Here is an 18,678-nt window from a genome sequence, read left to right as displayed (position 1 = left end):
AGAATGTGGCTATTTAAAAGTTTAGCCATGGATACTTGGGTACACTTATTATTAAGAGGTGATCTCTGTTCGCCACCCTCCCGCCACCCCTCCTTGAAGTAAAAAGGCTTGTGGCTGCTTTGACGATGACACTGATACGATTTAAATTCCAATGCTAGGTCATGAAGGGCCACGGCGTTTCTGCCTTTTTCACTAGAGAGCTCCATGGGAGGGCGTTAGCCGCTGCTCCAGGATGCGCCAATGCCGCGTGGAGAGGCCCCCGGGGCCTGTGCTGCACACCTTAAAGATGCCGGACAGCACAGGGCCCGCGGGCCGGGGGCTGGGTTCTCCTGGCAGGCAGCAGAGTTCCTTGTTGAGCACCTGACCTTCTGAAGTCTTCTCAAAAACTGTGCGGATGAGCGTGCACTAGCGTCCCAGGGCAAGTTCAACGCCACTATTGCAGCGGTGGCTCCGCCTAACGCGGAGGCTCTGGGAGCTGCAAGAGCACTCTACTTCCTGACCATTCCAGCGCGAAGGTCTCCCAGTCCTGTCTGAATTCTTGGGGATTTTGAATTTACCTTTCCTCCGTTGTCTTTTGCTTGGCCTCGTGTATTTCCAACTTACGCACGCAGGGGTTACTACCAGCAGCAGACTCTAGGGGCGTCTATGCACGTATCTGGAGCACCTTAAGCACCTTTCTCTGCACAGTTCCTCTGCCCACCTGTGCCGTGGCTCCGGCTTCTGCTGACTGTCTCTCTCCTTGGGTCTCATCTCCCTGTACAGCAGACCCGAAGGTGTTTCCAGGCAGAAAAGCGGGGCAGTTGCGGGGCTCGTCGCTCCTCACTGTCCCCCTTCCTCCAGGGATCACAGTCCCGTGCTTCCCAACGTCTGCACAAAGTAATCTGTAAACATGTAATCTGTCTCGTTTCCCAGTTAGTTACAGCTCAGAAATTGCACAAGTATTTTTATATTTAGTATGTCACGAAATGATCACAGTCATATCATCTATGCCTAGAAGAAGACGGCTGAATTCTATATTTAAAATTACGGTTTCAAAAGAGTAAATGTGCGCTTTTCCGAATGATCGCTTGACAATTCCCATAATGCACTGCGCTTGTTTCCTCCTCACGGCTTTCAACAAGTTTGATTCTTTCCCTCACTTCTTGATGGTCTGATTTTTGCAGCTCTATCCCTAACTCCTTACTGATTTTGTTCTCACATAGACTCAAAATTGAGCAGTCAGAGCCGAGAACTGAGTCACAGCTAGGAAAATCAAAGAAAACACACTGTACCAGATCCCGTGAAAGGGGGGACTCTCCAGCGAGCAGCCCTTCGAGAGATGGAGAATTCTTTCTATGGAAAAACACGCGGGCACGTCCCTGAACACGGGAGCACTCGCCACGGCCAGTCCCGCTCGGCTGGTTTGTTCCGGGCAATGCGGGCACGCCGTCTGCTGATCAGCACACTTCGGTGTCTTAGAAGTTAGTACCCAGCTCGGCTGCCTCTTTGGCCAGTAAGGACAGTCTCAGTTTCACGTTCACGTCATTCTTTAAATCAGGGAGCACTTTTTCTTCTGAAACGTATATTCCAAAATTCACTCCTTAACTCTATGAGTAATGATAATGATCTCATTAGACAGAAGAAACAATTGCTCTGGATTCAAAGGGAAATTTGCATACTGATGTGAATTGAAGGAGATCGTAGCATCTAGGAAAGAAATTGTTTCTTTGATACGTGAATTTCAGAAAAATTACATGTTAAAACCGTAATAGTGAAACTTGAGTTTCCTGCCAGCCAGAGTGAGAAAATTCAGTTCGGGGCTTGGTGGCCAAAGGGCCTGTCGCCGAACTGGCGGTTTTCCCTGTCCAGCCGCATCCGGTGTTGCAAAACACTGTACATGCGGTCAGTGCCCCGACAGCGTCGTCGCCACGGCGGTCACTGCTCACGGGGGAGGTGTTCGCAGTAACAGGGCTCGGAGCGCAGTGGCGAGGGCACCTGGCCTGGACCCGTCCCGGATGCATGTGACCCGCCGCGTGCCCGTGGGCATCTCGCGGGGCCGCTGCGCGCCTCGGCCCTGCCCTGGAAACGATGCTCTGTTACGCGTTTAGCTCCGTCTCCTGCCAGACGGGGGATACAGTGTAGCGCGGGGCGCCTCGCCGGGGGTTCCAGAGGCGGCATTCGCTGAGCGAAGTGCTGAGGACAGCGCCTTGGACACGCCGAGCTCTGGGACTGCGCCGGTCACTCTCGCCCTGGAGCTGGTTCTGTAAGCATCACCGCCAAGCGGACAGCTCCCGCCCGCCCTGCCGCGTTGCGGGTGAAAACGCCACTGAGGGGCCGCGGCGGGGTGGGCGGGGTCCCCGGCCTCGGCGCCTGCGCGCCCCCACCCCGCCCGCCCGCGCATGCGCGCTGCCCCGCGGCCGGCGCCAGGCCTCCTGCGCCGCGGTGGCCGAGCGCGCGCCAGGCCTGGCGCGGGGCCGCGCGGCGGCGGCGGCGGCAGCGGCGGCAGCGGCGGCAGCGGCAGCAGCGGCGGCAGCGGCGGCAGCGGCGTCCCGGGCCTGGCGCGGGGCGGGGCGGCGAGCGGGCTGCGCGGCCATGGCGCTGCAGAAGAAGAACGGCAGGAACCCGCCGGTGCTGAGCCACGAGTTCGTGCTGCGGAACCATCCGGACCTGGTGGCGTGCGTGGGCATGTTCTTCGTGCTCGGGCTGCTGTTCGAGGGCACGGCCGAGGCGTCCATCGCCTTCCTCACGCTGCAGCACGCGGTGCCCGCGCCCGCCCGCGCGCTCTACCGCTACGGCGCGCGCGACCTGGCCACCGTCTTCTTCTACACGCTGGTGGCCGTCATCGTGCACGCCGCGCTGCAGGAGTACGTGCTGGACCGGGTCACGCGGCGCCTGCAGCTGGCCAAGGCCAAGCAGAGCCGCTTCAACGAGGCCGGCCAGTTCGGCGCCTTCTACCTGGTGTCGTGCGCCTGGGGCGCGTGCGTGCTGGTGGCCGAGGGCTGCCTGGAGGAGCCGGCGCGCGTGTGGCGCGCGGCCGCGCCGGGCACCATGACCTTCCGGGTGAAGTTCTTCTACGTGGTGCAGCTGGCCTACTGGTTCCACGCCGTGCCCGAGCTGTACTTCCAGCGCACGCGCAAGCAGGACCTGCCGCACCGGCTCATCTACATCGGCCTGCACCTGTTCCACATCGCGGGCGCCTACCTGCTCTACCTGAACCACCTGGGGCTGCTGCTGCTCATGATGCACTACTCCGTGGAGCTGCTGACCCACGCGTGCGACCTCTTTTACTTTGGCGACGAGAAGTACCGCAGGGAGCTGTCCCTGTGGGCCGTGGTGTTCTTCCTGGGCCGCCTGGGGACCTTGGTCGCGTCGGTCCTCACCGCGGGCCTCCACCTGGCGGGGGGTCAGGCTCGCGGCCCGGACGCAGCCTCCGGGGGCGGGAACGTGAACGTGCTGGCCGCCAAGATCGCCATGCTGTCGTCCAGCTGCACCATCCAGGCCTACGTCACGTGGACCATCTTCAGCGTCCAGCTGCAGAGGTGGGTGGGGGGCGACGCCGCGCTCCAGGCCCCGGCCGCGAGGAAGAAGCCGACGAAAGGCAAGGCTTCCAGGCGGGGGCCGGAAAACGCGGCGGCCGCTCCGAACAGAGTGGATCCTCTGCATAAGAGGAAGGACAGACCTTCGTGACGAAGGGCGCGCAGATCGGTTCACGTCCCCAAAGCAGCCTGTGCTCTGCCATCCGATGTCTTGTCTGCGCCAGAGATGTTTCTGTTCTTGAAAATAGTGTGTGCTCTTTGATTTCTGCCATGGTGCTGTGTAATGTATTTTATTTTTAAGACATTTGAGGGGAGAAAGGTACTATGAGTGGAATAAAAAACTGGTTTACAGTGAGCTGCTACTCATCGTCTAAATAGTTTAGCGATCATGACTACTTTTTTTTTTGAACGTTTTTCTAATGTATAGAGACAACTACAAAATTCTGCGTATCATTGACACGGTTTCTTGCTCCCACCACCACCAATTTATTATAACATTAGCAAGATGGTCTGTGATAGCCAGGTCGTATTTTTAAAGTTCTCTTTCAGGATATAATGGAAATATTATAAATGTGAAGGTAATTTTCAGTAAGTTTTCAGTATTCTCTAATTTTTAGAATTTTTTTTTAATTTACACTGGAGAGAAAAATATGTAAAACCACCAACCAAATACTGTTTTTTATGGGTAGTAGTTAGTGTTATATTTTCATCTAAAAAATATATTGAGTAACATCTGTGAAGATGTTGCCATACAGTGAATCAAATTATCTTGAATTAACATAAAATTATTGATAAAGAGGTAAAATCATTCTTGTCTATTCTAAACACTTGTAAACTGGAACTCAAAAAATTAAATATTTAACTAAAAAATCAGACTTAGTTCTTTTATATTAAAATTATTCTTAATGAGGCTTGTCGTAGGTTCAGTATCTATGGCATTTTAGGAAAATATTAATCTCGTAAATTGTTTTAAAAATAGTAGTTACTTGATCTGTTTCTCAAAAGAATGCCGACTACTGTGGAAAGCATTTACTGCACTAACCTTAAGGAGTTTAAAAATCAGGCAGATGAACAGTCCTAAGAAAGGCTTTTTAGGAATAATGCTATCACTCCACCTTTCACTGGAGACCGTTTATCTGTGTAAGATGCTTTGGGGATACGTGTTATATGTATTATATGTAATTGGTATCTTTACAGAAGCCAATAGAAACAATGGACTGTGGTATATTTGTCTCTTCTCAACTTTGATTTCATTTCCGTATGTCTTTATACTTTTTTCAGGAGATACTGTTTTAAAAATATGCTAGGGTAAGGCCAGATACAGCAGGTCCTTGAACGATGTCTTTTCATTCAATGTCATTTTGTTATAACATTGATGGGGGCGAGTAGGCGTCCAGGCGGGGCCACCCTCAGTGGAGGTGGCATGGTCTCCCCGCGGCTGGGTCCCGGCTGCGTCCCACAGGTGTGGGGGGAGCAGGCGGGCGTGTCTGCGTTGTCGCCGTCCGAGAGAGTGTGGCAGGTGGGGGCCGCTGGGCGCAGGGGTCCCGTCCAGGGTGGGGCCCGCGCGAGCCGAGCTGCCACGCACGGTTTATTTCAGAGTTTCACAGCAGAAGCATTCTGGGGCTTCATGCTTTCGTGATGTTCTCGCGACCGGAGGTGTGCGTAGGCACGCGCTCTTCCTGCCGCCACGCAGCCTCTGCTCCGCTGGGGGTCCTTGCGGGTCTTTTCGCCCGAAGTCCCAGTTCCCAGGAACCTGTCGATGACACCGAGGACTCCCTGTATTTGCTCTCCCTCTTGTCCCCCGTCGTGCCTCTCACCCCCGAGGTTTCGATGGCCTCGCGTTTGGCTCACTGTGGGTGGTGCGGCTGTCTCAGCGCCAGGGGTCCCCGGGTTCACACTCGGTGTCCTTACGCGCAGACGGCAGAAGGCTGCGCGCCGAGGCAAGAGAAAACCGTTTCTCTTCTGGCGCTGCGACCCGTCTCGTTCCTGTGTCCCCCTCACCTGTCCGCCGCTGGTCCGGAGGCAGAGCCTCGCCTGCAACAGGCCCCTGTGCGACCGCGACGCAGATCCAGCCGCGCCGGGGGGCGTCTTTCTCGTGTTCCTCACTGTTGAGGAATTCTGGCTTGTTACTCCCCACCCCAGTCCTGGTAACAATGTCCTCCACTGGGTCCTTTATTTGCAAATAAGTGTGGGCCTGACTCAGATGGCCAATGATGGCGAGCACATCGCTGCCCCACGGGAGCGACGGTGCCACGTGACACTGGGCTCTGTGTGAAATAGGGTGAGGGCCCAGGTGACCCTCCCTGGGGTTTTCTTGTCTGTGCCCCTCGGGTCGACCTTCCAGCTCGGCAGCAAATGGCCGCAGCACCTCTGGGCTTCGTGTCTGCCTGGCACCCGCAGATGTATCAGAGGAGGAGAGAGATGGTTTCTGGATTCCCAGAACAGCGAGAGTCACCTCCACGGACCTCCCGGGGGAGCTGCTGCTGGGTTAAGTCAGGTGGTGTGCTTCAGCTGTGGGAAAACCAACGCCCTCTTCTTGTCAAATAGGGGTTCACAAATGTAGTAAGGTTATTGAGGGAAAAAGGGGTATGACTGAGCTGGGACATTGCACCTATTCATAAAAGTTCAATACGTGTTGCTAGAAAAGAAATGCATGGCAAGTAGGTTATGAAGACAAGGCTGCCGATGAAATTCAGCACCGTGCCAACTGCTGGGTCTCTCCCCTTTTAAGATTATGTTCTAAAAACGCATGCGGCTACCGTGCAGTGTTAAGTTATGTATTTCAATCACTGTCTTTCTCACCCAGCTGTACTCATATATGTGAAATCTGTATGGGTCGGTAAAGAAAAAACACAAAAGGATGTAAGAAAAAATCCTGAAAAATGCCAAGCAGCGGTGTCGGGCACAGCCAGAGTGTCTTCACAAGCACTGTCCTCTCTGTGGTCCAGTGAAGTGCGCGTCTCTCAGCACACCTCCGTCTCACAGTGGCGTTGCGTAGAAATGGCGCCGAAAGAGCTAAGAATTACTTAGACAGCCTGTTGTCCCAGAAAGCAGCGGAATAACAACTTGCCCAAACACTGCACCTCAGGCTCAGCGATGACGTTTCTTCGTGGCGGTTTCTTCTGAGAAGGAGTTCGGCCTTTTCATGCCTAACACTGAGTGGGATTTCTGAATTATTAATTCATCTACAAGAAGCATTCCTGAAATAACCTAAATAATTAAACATTGTAGAATCATGAAAATAAAGAAGGGAATTTCAATTTCCCAATGATAAATAGTTTGTCTTGCACCCGCTTTCAACAACCCCCTGTCCACGCGCAGGTGGGACAGATCGAGCCTTTGTGTGTGGGGCTCGGCCTCCCAGTATCCGCTTGGCCTGAGCTCGTCCTGCGAGGCAGCTGGCGGGGTGACAGGGAGCGGCACGGTGACAGCTCACGTGTCCAGCGCTGATCCCAGCGTCGATCTGGGTTTGACATTTAATTTAGAAAGCGTCTCGGCTTTGCTCTGCGCACACTGCAGCAGGCAGCAGCCACCGGCCGCGCTCGTCCCTATCGCCGCCAAGCCGGTGCCCAGAGGCAGGTTTATTTTAAGAAAAGCATCACCGCTCCACCTCAGGGAGCCTCGGCCGGCCGAGAGCCAGCATCTCGCCGGTTCAGGATGTCGGCTTTGGCTCCGAAAGAGAAAATAATGATGTTTAAATAAGAAAACTGGGTGGCTGTGAAGATAGAAATTCAACTGATATGTTTAGTTACCAACTTGGATAAAAGTATACTCTGAGGGAGCGTGTGTGTGCGTGTGCGCGCGCACGTGTGTGTGCGTGCACCCACGCATGTACGTTTATGTGCATAAACCAGAAACATATAAGCATTGGCACATTGCATCTTAGATTTTTTTTTAATTAAAAGCTTTATCTTCTCATGAAAAATAGAGAATAGAAATGACAGTATGTTTTGATTTTACAGAAAAACAAGTACATTCTTAATATAGCAGCAATAGTATCAGTATTTTTCACTAGGTAATGAACATAATAAAACTACTTTGACATTCCTGAAATGTCACAAGCTGAGGAAAAACGACTTTTGGCAAATGATGGATTTGTGTACTGTTTACAGTAGGTTAGATTGTATCAGGACATGAAAGCTTGATGTCCTTTTTAAAAATTTTCAAATTAGATTATAAAACCCTGGCAAATCTAGCGTCATCAAAATGACAGTCAAGTTATCCATTACCATAAAAAGCCCCCGGGTCGCAGTGCCGTGGGCGTGGACTGCGGTGTCCTCTGACAGGCCGGCCCGTCCCAAGGGACAGTGGTCGCGCGGCTGCTCGTCGGGCCCCGTTTCTCACGCCCCCCATCGGTCCCCCGCGCTGTGACGTGTGCCGCGCACGCGACCCGCTGCCAGCCCCGCATGGACCAGCTCCTCCAAGAAGCCTTTGTTTTCCGTCTCAGATCAGATTGTCCCCCTGCTCCCTGTGACCCCATCCGGTGTCACGTCCACGGTTGTCAGAGCAACGTCAACGCGTTCCTGGGCGCGTTTCTCTGCAGACAGCTGTGGTCCCGCGTCCGCCCGCCTCAGCGGCACGAGCGTCGCCATGCGCCCCCTCCGGCCGGGGGAGCTGCCGGTGGCGGGGACGTGCGCGTGGGCACCGGGGGGCGCACCCACCCGCTCGCGGGGCGCAGAGCCCGCCCTGAGACGCCCCGCGGCGAGGCCTGGCCGGGCGGGCGCGGTGACCCAGGGTGGGGCGCGCCTGGCCGCGAATTCCCACGCTGGACGCGAGGTCCGCTGAGCCCGGCGGGGTCCGCGCTGTCCCCCGGGCTGCTCCGCAGCCGACCTAAAACACCGCCGTATTTGACTTCCGTGATGTTTCCTTTTCATAAGAGACATTTCTCATTGCGAACCTCCTTTCTGGTCCCACAGTCAGCCTCGGTGCTGACTGACTGTTTTGAGAGGCGCTTTTCCCAGCGGTGGAAGATCCCTGACCCTCCGACAGTGGGGCGCAGGGGCGGCCGGCCGAGCTCGCCAGCAGGGGGCGCTCGCCCCAGCTCAAGGGCCACGGGCTCAGCTTCCGGCAGCTTCTGCTTTCAGGGCAAGTGCGAACGCGTCCGACGATTTGGTTAAAAGTGAAGACGTTCCCAGTTTATTTTTTATACGTGGGGTATTCAGAGTAATGTAGTTTTTTTGAAGAGATGTTATTGACGAGCCGCGAGTATTTACATTCCCTTTAATTAGCCAGAAAGCTTTCAAAATAATATTTAAAGGGTGTTTTTCCTAAAGCTCCGTAACATTGTAAGGAAAGGTTTTTTTTCCCTAAAATTGAACGGTTTATAACTTTCGTAGGGAACACTCTGGGGACGGTAGAGTGCCTCTCAGTGACACGCCCAGCACAGGTCCCCATGGCCCCATTGTCTGTAATGCATTGTCAGCCACAGAAGCTGGAGAGAACTGGGGTGAAGGTGGCCGGCGGGGTTCAGGGGCCTGGTTACCTGTCAAAGCTTAGATCCCATCTGTCGCTGACCAAGAGGTCTGTAACATGCTGTGTTAGTCATGTGTTACGATTTCTTTTTGTTTTTGCTTTATGGTCACATATCGAAAAGTGGCAAGTTTATGCTGTGGACAGTTGAACTTGGTCATTTTTGTGGCTATGGTGAGGACCCGGACACGACCAGAAAATAAGCCAAGGCAGTCAAAGTCTTTACGTTCCGTCACTGCAGGATCAAACACAATTTGGTTGAAATTACAAATGTATTTTCAGTCACTAAGTGTTTTCATACGTTTGAGTGTATTCATCTCAGGGGTGGTTTTATACAATTTCAGGTTTTTGTCTCTCTCTCTGATATTTTTCTGCTTAGTTTTCAGTCAATGATTTTTGCTTCACTTGTCTTCATGCATTTAAAATTTTGTCCTGCCTCTTAGTGAACTATCTGAAAGCAAAATCTACCAATGATTGTTTTGATATTGTTTAAACATTTATTTTCATGAAAATGGATGATTAAGAAATTTAATCATCAAGCTCACACATAATCATAAACTGTGATTTGGCACATGTAATGTGCCAAAAAGAAAATGGTAAATTTAAATCTAAAACTTGAAAGAATTTTTACATTTCCTGAAATATTTTTGTTTTAATAATATAATTCATATTTGATCAATGGTACCTATATTACCTCTTGGATTTTATCATTTTTCTTGAAATTTTAATGCTACAAAGCAAAATTTCTGGTAATATTTCAAGCATAATTTCTGTCACTCTATGTAGTTACATTTCTATAATGTAAAACAATTTCTCCTTTCAAGACTAAATCTTTAGAAGGTGTCGTGTGTGACCTCAATCACATTCAGTGACGTGTTCAGACCTAGAAAATGGAACTAAGGTGCTAAGAATTGCATGTGAAGTTTCAAAAGCATCTGAGTTTGCAAAAATTTTTCCCCAGATTTAGATGTAAGGATGAAACTGCTTAACATGATAAAACACCCCCTTTGTGCACAGGATTACAAATTACTGAAAGTGAGAGTAAATGGCCAGAAATAATTATTGTTGACCAATCTGTCTTTTTGAGTAATCTGCCATTATGACAAATTTTTGTGTGACTGGTTCTTTTCTTTCTTTCAACTATTTCACCCTGAAATGAATAAACTAGGTCTATGCTTACCAGAGTCAGCCATGGAATGGCAAAGCCGCTAGGAGAGAAAATTCTGTGGAAATAACCTTTTTCCCTTTATTCACTGAGGTACAAGATGAAATTACCTAAGAATTCACAATTTAGCTATATTTCAGAAGTGAAAGATGTCTAAGGTATATTTCTGAGTAAAAATAGCACTTTTCCAGAAAAGCGTGGTGAGCATGATACTGATTATGTACAAGAACAAAACAAACATCTGTGAGGAGTGGATTGTCACTGTCCCGGGCATGAGTGGTGAGTGGCTTGGCTGGTGTGGTCACCAGCTGTCTGGGTGTCCCCGAGCCCAAAGTGACACATACCATCAACCACCCCATGGCCCTGGAGCAGGCAGCTAGGTGCAGTTTTGAGGAAAAAGGGTTTGCCTGATGATCGAACCTTACACCAAACATATTTAACATAACAGCTAAAAGCCTTAAAATAGCAATAAACGGGGATCGTACCTAACGTCCTCGGAGAGGGAGGCTTTGACGCCATGGAAAGTGAAAGTGGCTGATTCTTTTTCCATAGGTTTTCTTTTAGAATTGAGTGATTTAATTTGGGGGAATTGTATAAAATGATCTTGAAACTAATAGGAATAATAAATGTGTTAGCATACTCAAGAACATGATGAATATTTAATATATTAAATCTAAAAAATCCTGAAATAGTTTTGCAGTAATAGTTCTGAAAGTCTGCTTTTTATTAAATGAGAAAACTCTATATTTTCCAGGACCAATATGTCAGTGTCTGAACATAGACACCACAAAACTATTTCAAAATTATTTATTTTTAATTATCTAATCCACTGCAATTTTTTTTCCTGCATGAGCCTGGGATGAGGTGTACTTGCACACACTAATTACGTATGGATTGCCAGTTTTCAGCAATATATATTAACTAACTCATTCTTTTCTCGCCGATTAAACTAACAGATATATTGAATATTTCCATATATACAGAAGCTCTCTCCAGGTGCCTTATTCTCCTTCAGTCACTTGTTTGTGCATTCCGAAATCCATACCATATTGATCGCATTATAAATTATTTCTCATAAATTGTAAAATTCAGTGAGGCAAGTTCATCTCACTGGTCTTTTGGTCCTAATAGTCTTGTTTTAATGAACGAACCGTGGAGAAATAATCCGACAGGGCAGATTTAGGAGCCTGTTGGCAGGAACAGTCTGCCTGAATATGGCATTTCACACTTTGGTAGAATCGCACGTTATGATTAGCGAAAGCTCAGTTTCCCTCTGGCGGGGGGAACGGAAATGTCCCGTGTGTGTCCTGTGCCAGCAGAGGACACAATGAACCGTGTGTTCGCAGACATGTTCTGTTACTTTAAAATATTTCCTCCTCTCACCTTTAATACTCAGTTTTAAAGGAAATCCTAGAAGACACGTATTTGCTTGCCGGTGGTTATTTGTACACATCGCACCATGCAGAGCACAGTGCATTGTGATTAGATTGGACAGTAAATCAAATCGATAGATTCCAAAGGAACGTTTCATTTCATTCTGCTGCTAACATGGGACTCGGACATGAGTTTAAAGTCCCCTGCGCTGGCCGCGTAGATGGTCCCGCTGAGCCATCTCCTCCTCTTTCTTGTGTTTCCGTGCAGTCGGGGCCCCGGGAGCGCATCACTCGCACCAGCGGCGAATGGGGGACGTGCACTTGGATTTGCTTTCCGTGCGAACCGAAACTTGCGCTACTTTCGTGGCTTCTCGCTCGGTTTGCCACCTGCAAGACATGGCCATATTTATCAAAGATGATTAAATATACAGTGATGGAAACGATGTTTGAAAAATAACGGCGCGGCGAAACCTTCCGGCGTTCGGCATCTAGACGGCTCCGTTTTTCGCTGTTCGCCAGAAATGTATACAGATCATTGGTCGGGACACTGTCATTACGAAAATTAGAGTTTACCTGTCCGGCAGTCTCATGTTTCCGTCGCTTCTGGAACATGTTAATTGAACCTTTTCACGAGGCGACCGCGGGGGTGGCTGCTTGTTGAACGTCATGCCACGCGGGCCGTTTGGGGACGGTGACAGCGCGCGCTGCTCTCTCTGGGCCGCGCACGAAGCTTCGCGTCTTCGTCCCCGCTGAGGGCTCGCGGACATGTGCAGGGGACCCGGCGCGACCCCAGGGAGGGTCCGCCTACCTTAGAGCCACGCGCACACTCCCGACGACGTCACTGCCGCCTTGCAGGGAGGAGGGTCCCTGCAGCGAGAGGGGCGGGTGGCACGTGAGCAGCCTCCGCCCTGCGGGGCCTGCAGCGCGTCCAGCCGCCCGCCTTCCTCGCTCGCTCCGTCTGCGCACAGAGGTCCCTGGCCTGGGTCACCTGGCTGCCTCGGCTTCTGCTCAGGGTCGGCTGGGAGGAGATGGCAGCAGGGCGTCAGCGTGAAGGCCTAAGGGCCCCCGACTCGGGGTGACGCAGTCCCCCACCCCCGCCCCGATACCCAGGAAAAAGTGCCGTCGATGCTCCTGAAATATGAAGACTTTCCTTTGCTAGTACTCGAATAATTCATAAAATGCCATCAGATGAACGGTGCTCAGTGAGTAACAGCATAAAGACAAACCCCACATCTTTTAGCATCATGATTTTACATAACAATACAAAATGTTATTACTGTGGTCCCTTAATTGATCGTAGGCTGTTATTGACTCACTTTTCTGCGAGTATTTTTATTAGATCGTCAAAGTTTTTACTTTTAAAAATTTCATTTTTAATTGGAAGTTATGCCATTTGTCATTGGCAAATGCAAGAAGAAAATAATTTTTGATAGTTTTTAAAATTCTGAATAGGGTCTTTTACTGAGGTTGAGGAGGATATTTTATAGGCCAGAGTGATGTTGGGAAGGTTGTGATGCTGTTTCTGAAAAATGTATTTTAGCACTTCTAGAGCTAACGATGCTAGTGAAACAATTTTTCTAAAAAGATAGAATTTTTTGCACAAGTTTTGTGTAAGTCTGAATTTATTTTACATGTAAATTTATGAGATGGCATTTTTATGATTCTTTTGACATTTCCGGTAAGCTGCGGAAGTCACACATGAGACCAAAAGTAGCTCCGTGATTCATATTTAATTCAAAATGCCTCTTATGCATTCTCGTACTGTATCTTCAATTATAAAAGAAATTTAAAAATTTTCTTCATCATTAATAATTGACTCATGCGATGAGTGTTATTTTTCTGTCAAACAGGATAATTCCTCATTTCTATTTTAAGCCTATGAATATCTATTTTACAACGCTGCAGCAATTTTTAAAACAAGGGGTTCTACACTTGTTTAAGAATTCTCATACCGCCCTGACGTGCGTTCTGCAGTGCTGAGGTGCATGTCTTCTGTTTGTAATAATTCACTAACACGGCTCCTGCTGCCTGGGTACTGGCCAGGTGCATGCTACAGTGTTGCAAAATACATCGCCTGAAACTTCTAGAACTAACAGGAGAAATAGACAAATCTCACTTATAGTTGGAAACTTCAGCACCAATCGATAACTAGACTGAAGCCACCAGACAGAGCATCAGCCATGGACAGAAGAACTAGAGAGAAAATCACCAGATACAAAAGCACAGAACATCGTCAACCACAGGGCTCTCACAGACACAGAGAGCTATTCGGTGGTTACTGGAGGGAGGGGAAGGTAGCTCAGGGTAAAGGGGTCAGGTGAACGGTGACGGAAGGATTCGTGACTCCGGGGGGTAAGCACACAGTGCCATCTGCCTGCGGTGTGTTATCGGGTTGTACCGTTCAGACCTTGTTTTCAGCTCATTTCTTTGTGTCTTATCTGGTCTTCGGTGTAGTGTGGGGCAGTTGAGAGCAGTTTTTAAGCTCACAAACACCAAAGCCAGTCCGCCCCGTGTGCACCTTGGGTTTGACTGTCCCTTTGTTTTCTTGGACACATTGATGGTGCTCTGTGCCTCAGGTTTGTCGCCTGTAAAGTGGGATAGTAGCTCCTGTAACAGGGTTGTCGTGAGTATGAAACATTATGATCTGTGAAGTTCTTAGTGTAGTGAGAATTCAGTAATTAATTGACACATTATAATAATGCTAAAGCAATCAATAGAGTTACTAGGGTCATTCAAGAAAGATATTTTCTCTACTTCTCTGTAAGAATTACAAAAGCATTTTGTAATAGACCTAAGTACATATAAAACAGGTGCTTATGTAGTCATTTATTTAGTATTTACCATTTGTTACTCTGTTTCAGAAACAAAACTAAAATTGCATTAAATTCCAATAATACACACTCACACTTATACATACACATGCAAACCATAAAAAGCATGTAATTATTTAAGCACTAAGTTTATTGTAGTATTTACGATTAGAAGCGATAGTTGATTGACAAGGCACAATTGTTTACTGAGGTATTATGTTCAGTGAGATATAATATTATGATTAGCATATTTCTAGAACATTTCTGCATTTCTTATTAAATTCATTATACAAAATAGAAATTCTCCAAAAAATAAAAGTTTCATAGAAGCTTTATATTCAAAGTTAAGCCCCAAATTGTTTTGCTACACAAATCATAAAGTTTCCTTGAAAGTAACATTTTAAAACTGGAGAGTTGTCATGCTATCTAAAATCTATGTGTATTTCCGTGCAGTCAACATAAATCATGTAGCCACAATTTTTACACCGGCAAGAAAAAGGGAATATTAACCAAAAAAATAGGTTCAGAAAGCTTCATTGTATAATGTGGAAATGTGTGTGATTTATAAATACTTAAAAGGAATTACTAATTCATGCCAAAAGTTACTTTTATCCATTCTTTGAAAATACAACTTAGAATTAATATTGAAAGGAAATTGCTTTTAAAAAGGACAGCTGATCGGCATTCTTATTCTCTTTTATGTACCTGATTTCTGTAGTTGATTCGCGTATGCTTTTGAAAGCAGTTGTGTAGAATGTTGCTTGTATCCTAATTGGACGCACCTGCATGATTCCCAGTCTTTCCCCTCACACTGTGACTCGCGGCATTTCTGGTGGGGTCCATGAGCGCTGCGTTACTCCGTGCTGCAGGGGGCCTCTGGGCTGGGCAGGGTGGCGTCAGCGCTGACGCGCTGGGGAAGTGCCGCGGAGGAGCCTGTGCGTGCGATGGCGGCGGGCTCGCCTGCTTCAGACGCTCGGAAGACTGTGTCCAGACAGCGTTTCTTCCCCCGTTAAACCTCAGCTCGGTTAACGCCATTCTCCCTTCTCCTTGGTGGAAATTTTCTCTGTAGATGGAGAGGAAAAAAATCCAAAATTTTGAACAGGTTTCAGGCAGAAACATAATCAATTGAGTTCTTTGTAGCGAATTTGAGATGAAAGTGAACACACCTAAATTTAAGGCTGACATAATTTGCATGTAAATTTATGTTCCACAAATTTTAATGCCAACAGACGGTCCCCTATTAATATAGGTCTTGTAATAAATGGTGTTTCTGAGATTGACTGAAGGGGAAGGGATCAGGAGAACAAGCTGCCCTCGAGGGCGGGGGTCTAAGACGCCAGGCATGATGGACGTGCACAGCGCGCTGCTGCCAGGGCTGCGGGGGCCTCGCCGGCCTCGGGCAGTTCTGGGACAACTGCACGCCTGTGCCTGCATGTGCAGGGGACCCAGAAACCCGGGGGCAGAATTCCAGTCCCATCTCTGTCTGGGCCGAGCCTGGGGAAGGCCGTGCTGTGTGTGTGCGGGGGGACTGGCGAGCCCCCTGGGAGGCCGAGTGCAGAAGCAGGTCTAGGGAAAGAGCAGGAGGCGCGGGGTGGGGGCTGCGCCCGGTGGGGGGACCGTCGGGGATGGGGGTAGGTACAGCACGAGGACCCCGGCTGGGCCTCGAGGCTTCTGCGCGTCGCATACGCGTGAAGGATGCTCAGCCCAGCATGCCAGGCCCTGCAGGGATGCAGGCAGGTGCACAGGTGTGGTGCCGTAGCCCCTGACCCCCGGGGTCCTACCTGAGCAGCGACCGGTCCAGCCTCAGAGCTGGTTCTCCGCATCGGGACAGACGGCGACCGTGTCAGATGCGGAGCCTCGTGGCGCGTGCCAACCCAGCATCACGGACAGACACCGAGCTGTCCACGTCCCCCCGGACGGCTCGCTGTGACGAGCACACTCCACTCAGGCGGGCTGCAGCGGGAGCAGCTTCTGCCCCGCGAGGCACCAGCCCACAGCGAGCAGCCACTGAGTTGCCCCAGGATCAGTGCTCCGGGGACCCTTCCTTGTCCCTGTGTGCAGGGACGAAGCCAAAACCCCGAGTCTCGTCATCACGTAGCTGCGCCTGGATTCTGTGACAGGCGAGGCAGACCGCACGCAGAGGCATAACGGAGAGGTTCGTGGGGTTGGCGCCGTCTAGGCAGGTGCCTGTCCTGTCGTGGGCCTGGAAAGTCCCACATCCCCCTACCGCTAACGCTGCGCTCCCGGTGGGAATCGTGCCACTTTGCTTGAATCAGGAGTTTCTCAATCACTGGAGCTTGTTTTGCTTCGTCACCTTTACCTCTTACCTGCAGCCTGAGCCTGTCGAAGGGGACAGCTCGGAGCCGCTCCGTGTCAGCTTCCACTTTGCATGTGGGCCAGGAGAGCTTAGCTGACATGTGGCAAAAGGTATCATTTAGAAACTCACCTTCGTGACCGGCCGGCCCCGGCACGCTGTCGGCATAAGTGATGTCAGCGCCTCTCTCAGGCTGAGGTTTAGTTTCCTCTGTGTGCTCGCAAGGTCCAGTGTCATTTCTTCTAAACCGACGTGTCAGGATTCGGCACTGAGTACGGTGAGAGGCGCGCGGAGTTTCGCCGTGGGGCGTGGGGGCGGACGCCACCTCCCAGGGACCTTTAACTCTGGACCTGTGGAGAGCAGAGAATATTAGATATATAAATCATGTCCGTTTTGTCAGGAGAATCACCCTTTAATTTCCTGAGGCAAAGAAGAAAGTATCTGTTGAAATTTATAAAATTAAGAGATAAGGAAATGCAAAATGTAACAGGAGCTGTTACATGATTATGCCCATCAGTTTCACTTAAATGTGACATAATTAGAATTAATAGATGGGTCTAATATGATCCATCTTCAAGATGCCAGCCCTTAAACAAGGCCCTTCCATATTCTCCTAAAAGATAAAGTCTGTGATGGAAGGAAATTTTGTTGACTTTTTTCACTACTGAATGGCCAGTAACTAGAATAGTGCCTGACTATGTATAACAGGTATTAGATAATAATTAACTGAATGAATGACATGGCCTCAGCCAAAATGCCAATTGTGACAATGTCCCTCATTGAGCACCAGTGAAATACTCAAAAGACTAAGCATCTTTTTTTCCTAAAAAATTGGAAATTATTTTAATCTCACCTTAGTTAGGCTTCATTATTCCTTCACACCCCTCCACGATTTCATCCTCCATATTGTAACTAAAATCTTATTTTAAAAAAGCAGGTGTGATGATGTTTTCGCCCCGTCATGCAGCCCTGTTAACAAAAGATTGAGACAAAATTTCTTATTGCAGCATAAAGCGCTCCCACGATCTGGCCCCTGCTCAACCTCATCTCCAAAATGCCCTGTCCCCCTCCCCACCCAGGAGTGCCCCTCATGTCACAACAGCTCAGTTCAAATCCTCGCTTCTCTTGAAAATAATGCCCGACGCCCCTCCCCGTGCCCCGCAAGGAAACCAGCAGGCTCCGCGCTCCGGTTCCAGGGCCCTCCACGGACCTGCGCAACAGCTACAGTGTAAATCTTCACGTTCATATGTGTCCACATGTTTCTGCATGTCTCTCTCCCCCTACTTACGCCAATTTTCAAAGCACTAACAACAAAATAGCATACTTGGCCTTCCAAAAAAGTCTCAGTTGCCACCTACATCGATATTTAAGCAAATCGTGAGATTACATACACCTTAATTTCATATTTAAGCTGATTACACTAATAAACACCTTAATGATAATTTCTTCAAAGGCATTTAAAAAAAATGGTGTCCACTATCATTTCAGATCCACGCAGAGAACAATCTAAGGCCACGGCACCTGTGCGCCTTGATGGCCTGCACGTCTCGTGATTCACAGAGAAGCACCTGGTCACTGCGCTCTGCGGCAGAGAAGCGACATCTGAGGCAGTAAGACGCCTGCCTGCCCACCTCGGGGGACAGCCATCGCTCCCCCCTTCCCTTCAGGCACTGCAAAGCCGGGACAGAGGACGCGCGGAAGACGGTGCGGCTCCCCCGAGGGCGGAGGGACATCCGTGCGCAGGCTGCGCCCGGCCACGATCGGCGGCTGCAGAGCCAGTCCAGCCGGGCGACATCCGGGTGCAGCGGGCGCCCCTCGCGCGCCGGCCGTGCAGCTTGTCGCCCCCGTGCGGCCGAGGGCGTGAGCCTCGCGCCCCGGGGCCACGCTGGCGTCTGGGGCACACTGTCTTCTCCGCCCGGTCCTGGGAACTGCAGACCATGGGGGAACACGGCAGACCTCACGACCCTCTCTCAGCTCCGCCCGAGCTGCGGCATTTAACTTTAATTCAGCAAAAACAATACACATCGTACCT

General features: G+C 49.7%; 1 protein-coding gene across 3 annotated transcripts in view; it reads left to right on the top strand.

Moving 5' to 3' along the window:
• TRAM1L1 (translocation associated membrane protein 1 like 1) overlaps positions 1-18,464 on the top strand; it is a 242,873-nt gene extending 224,409 nt beyond the window's left edge. For 2 of the 3 annotated variants that reach the window (XR_001596953.2, XR_004954815.1), the window contains one exon: positions 18,135-18,464. Coding sequence is in view for 1 of the 3 variants with exons in the window: in XM_036233427.1 (XP_036089320.1) it covers positions 2,572-3,518; positions 18,135-18,156 (969 nt within the window). In the remaining 2 variants the exon portion in view is untranslated. Of the gene's footprint in view, positions 1-2,500; positions 3,519-18,134 lie in introns of those variants that run through there. The other variant, XM_036233427.1, reaches the window with a different exon arrangement.
• Positions 18,465-18,678: the final 214 nt, after the last annotated feature.

Source organism: Rousettus aegyptiacus, unplaced genomic scaffold (assembly GCF_014176215.1).
Source record: "Rousettus aegyptiacus isolate mRouAeg1 unplaced genomic scaffold, mRouAeg1.p scaffold_m13_p_16, whole genome shotgun sequence".
In the NCBI taxonomy this organism is placed as follows: domain Eukaryota; kingdom Metazoa; phylum Chordata; class Mammalia; order Chiroptera; family Pteropodidae; genus Rousettus; species Rousettus aegyptiacus.
This window is presented reverse-complemented; position numbering and strand designations above follow the sequence as displayed.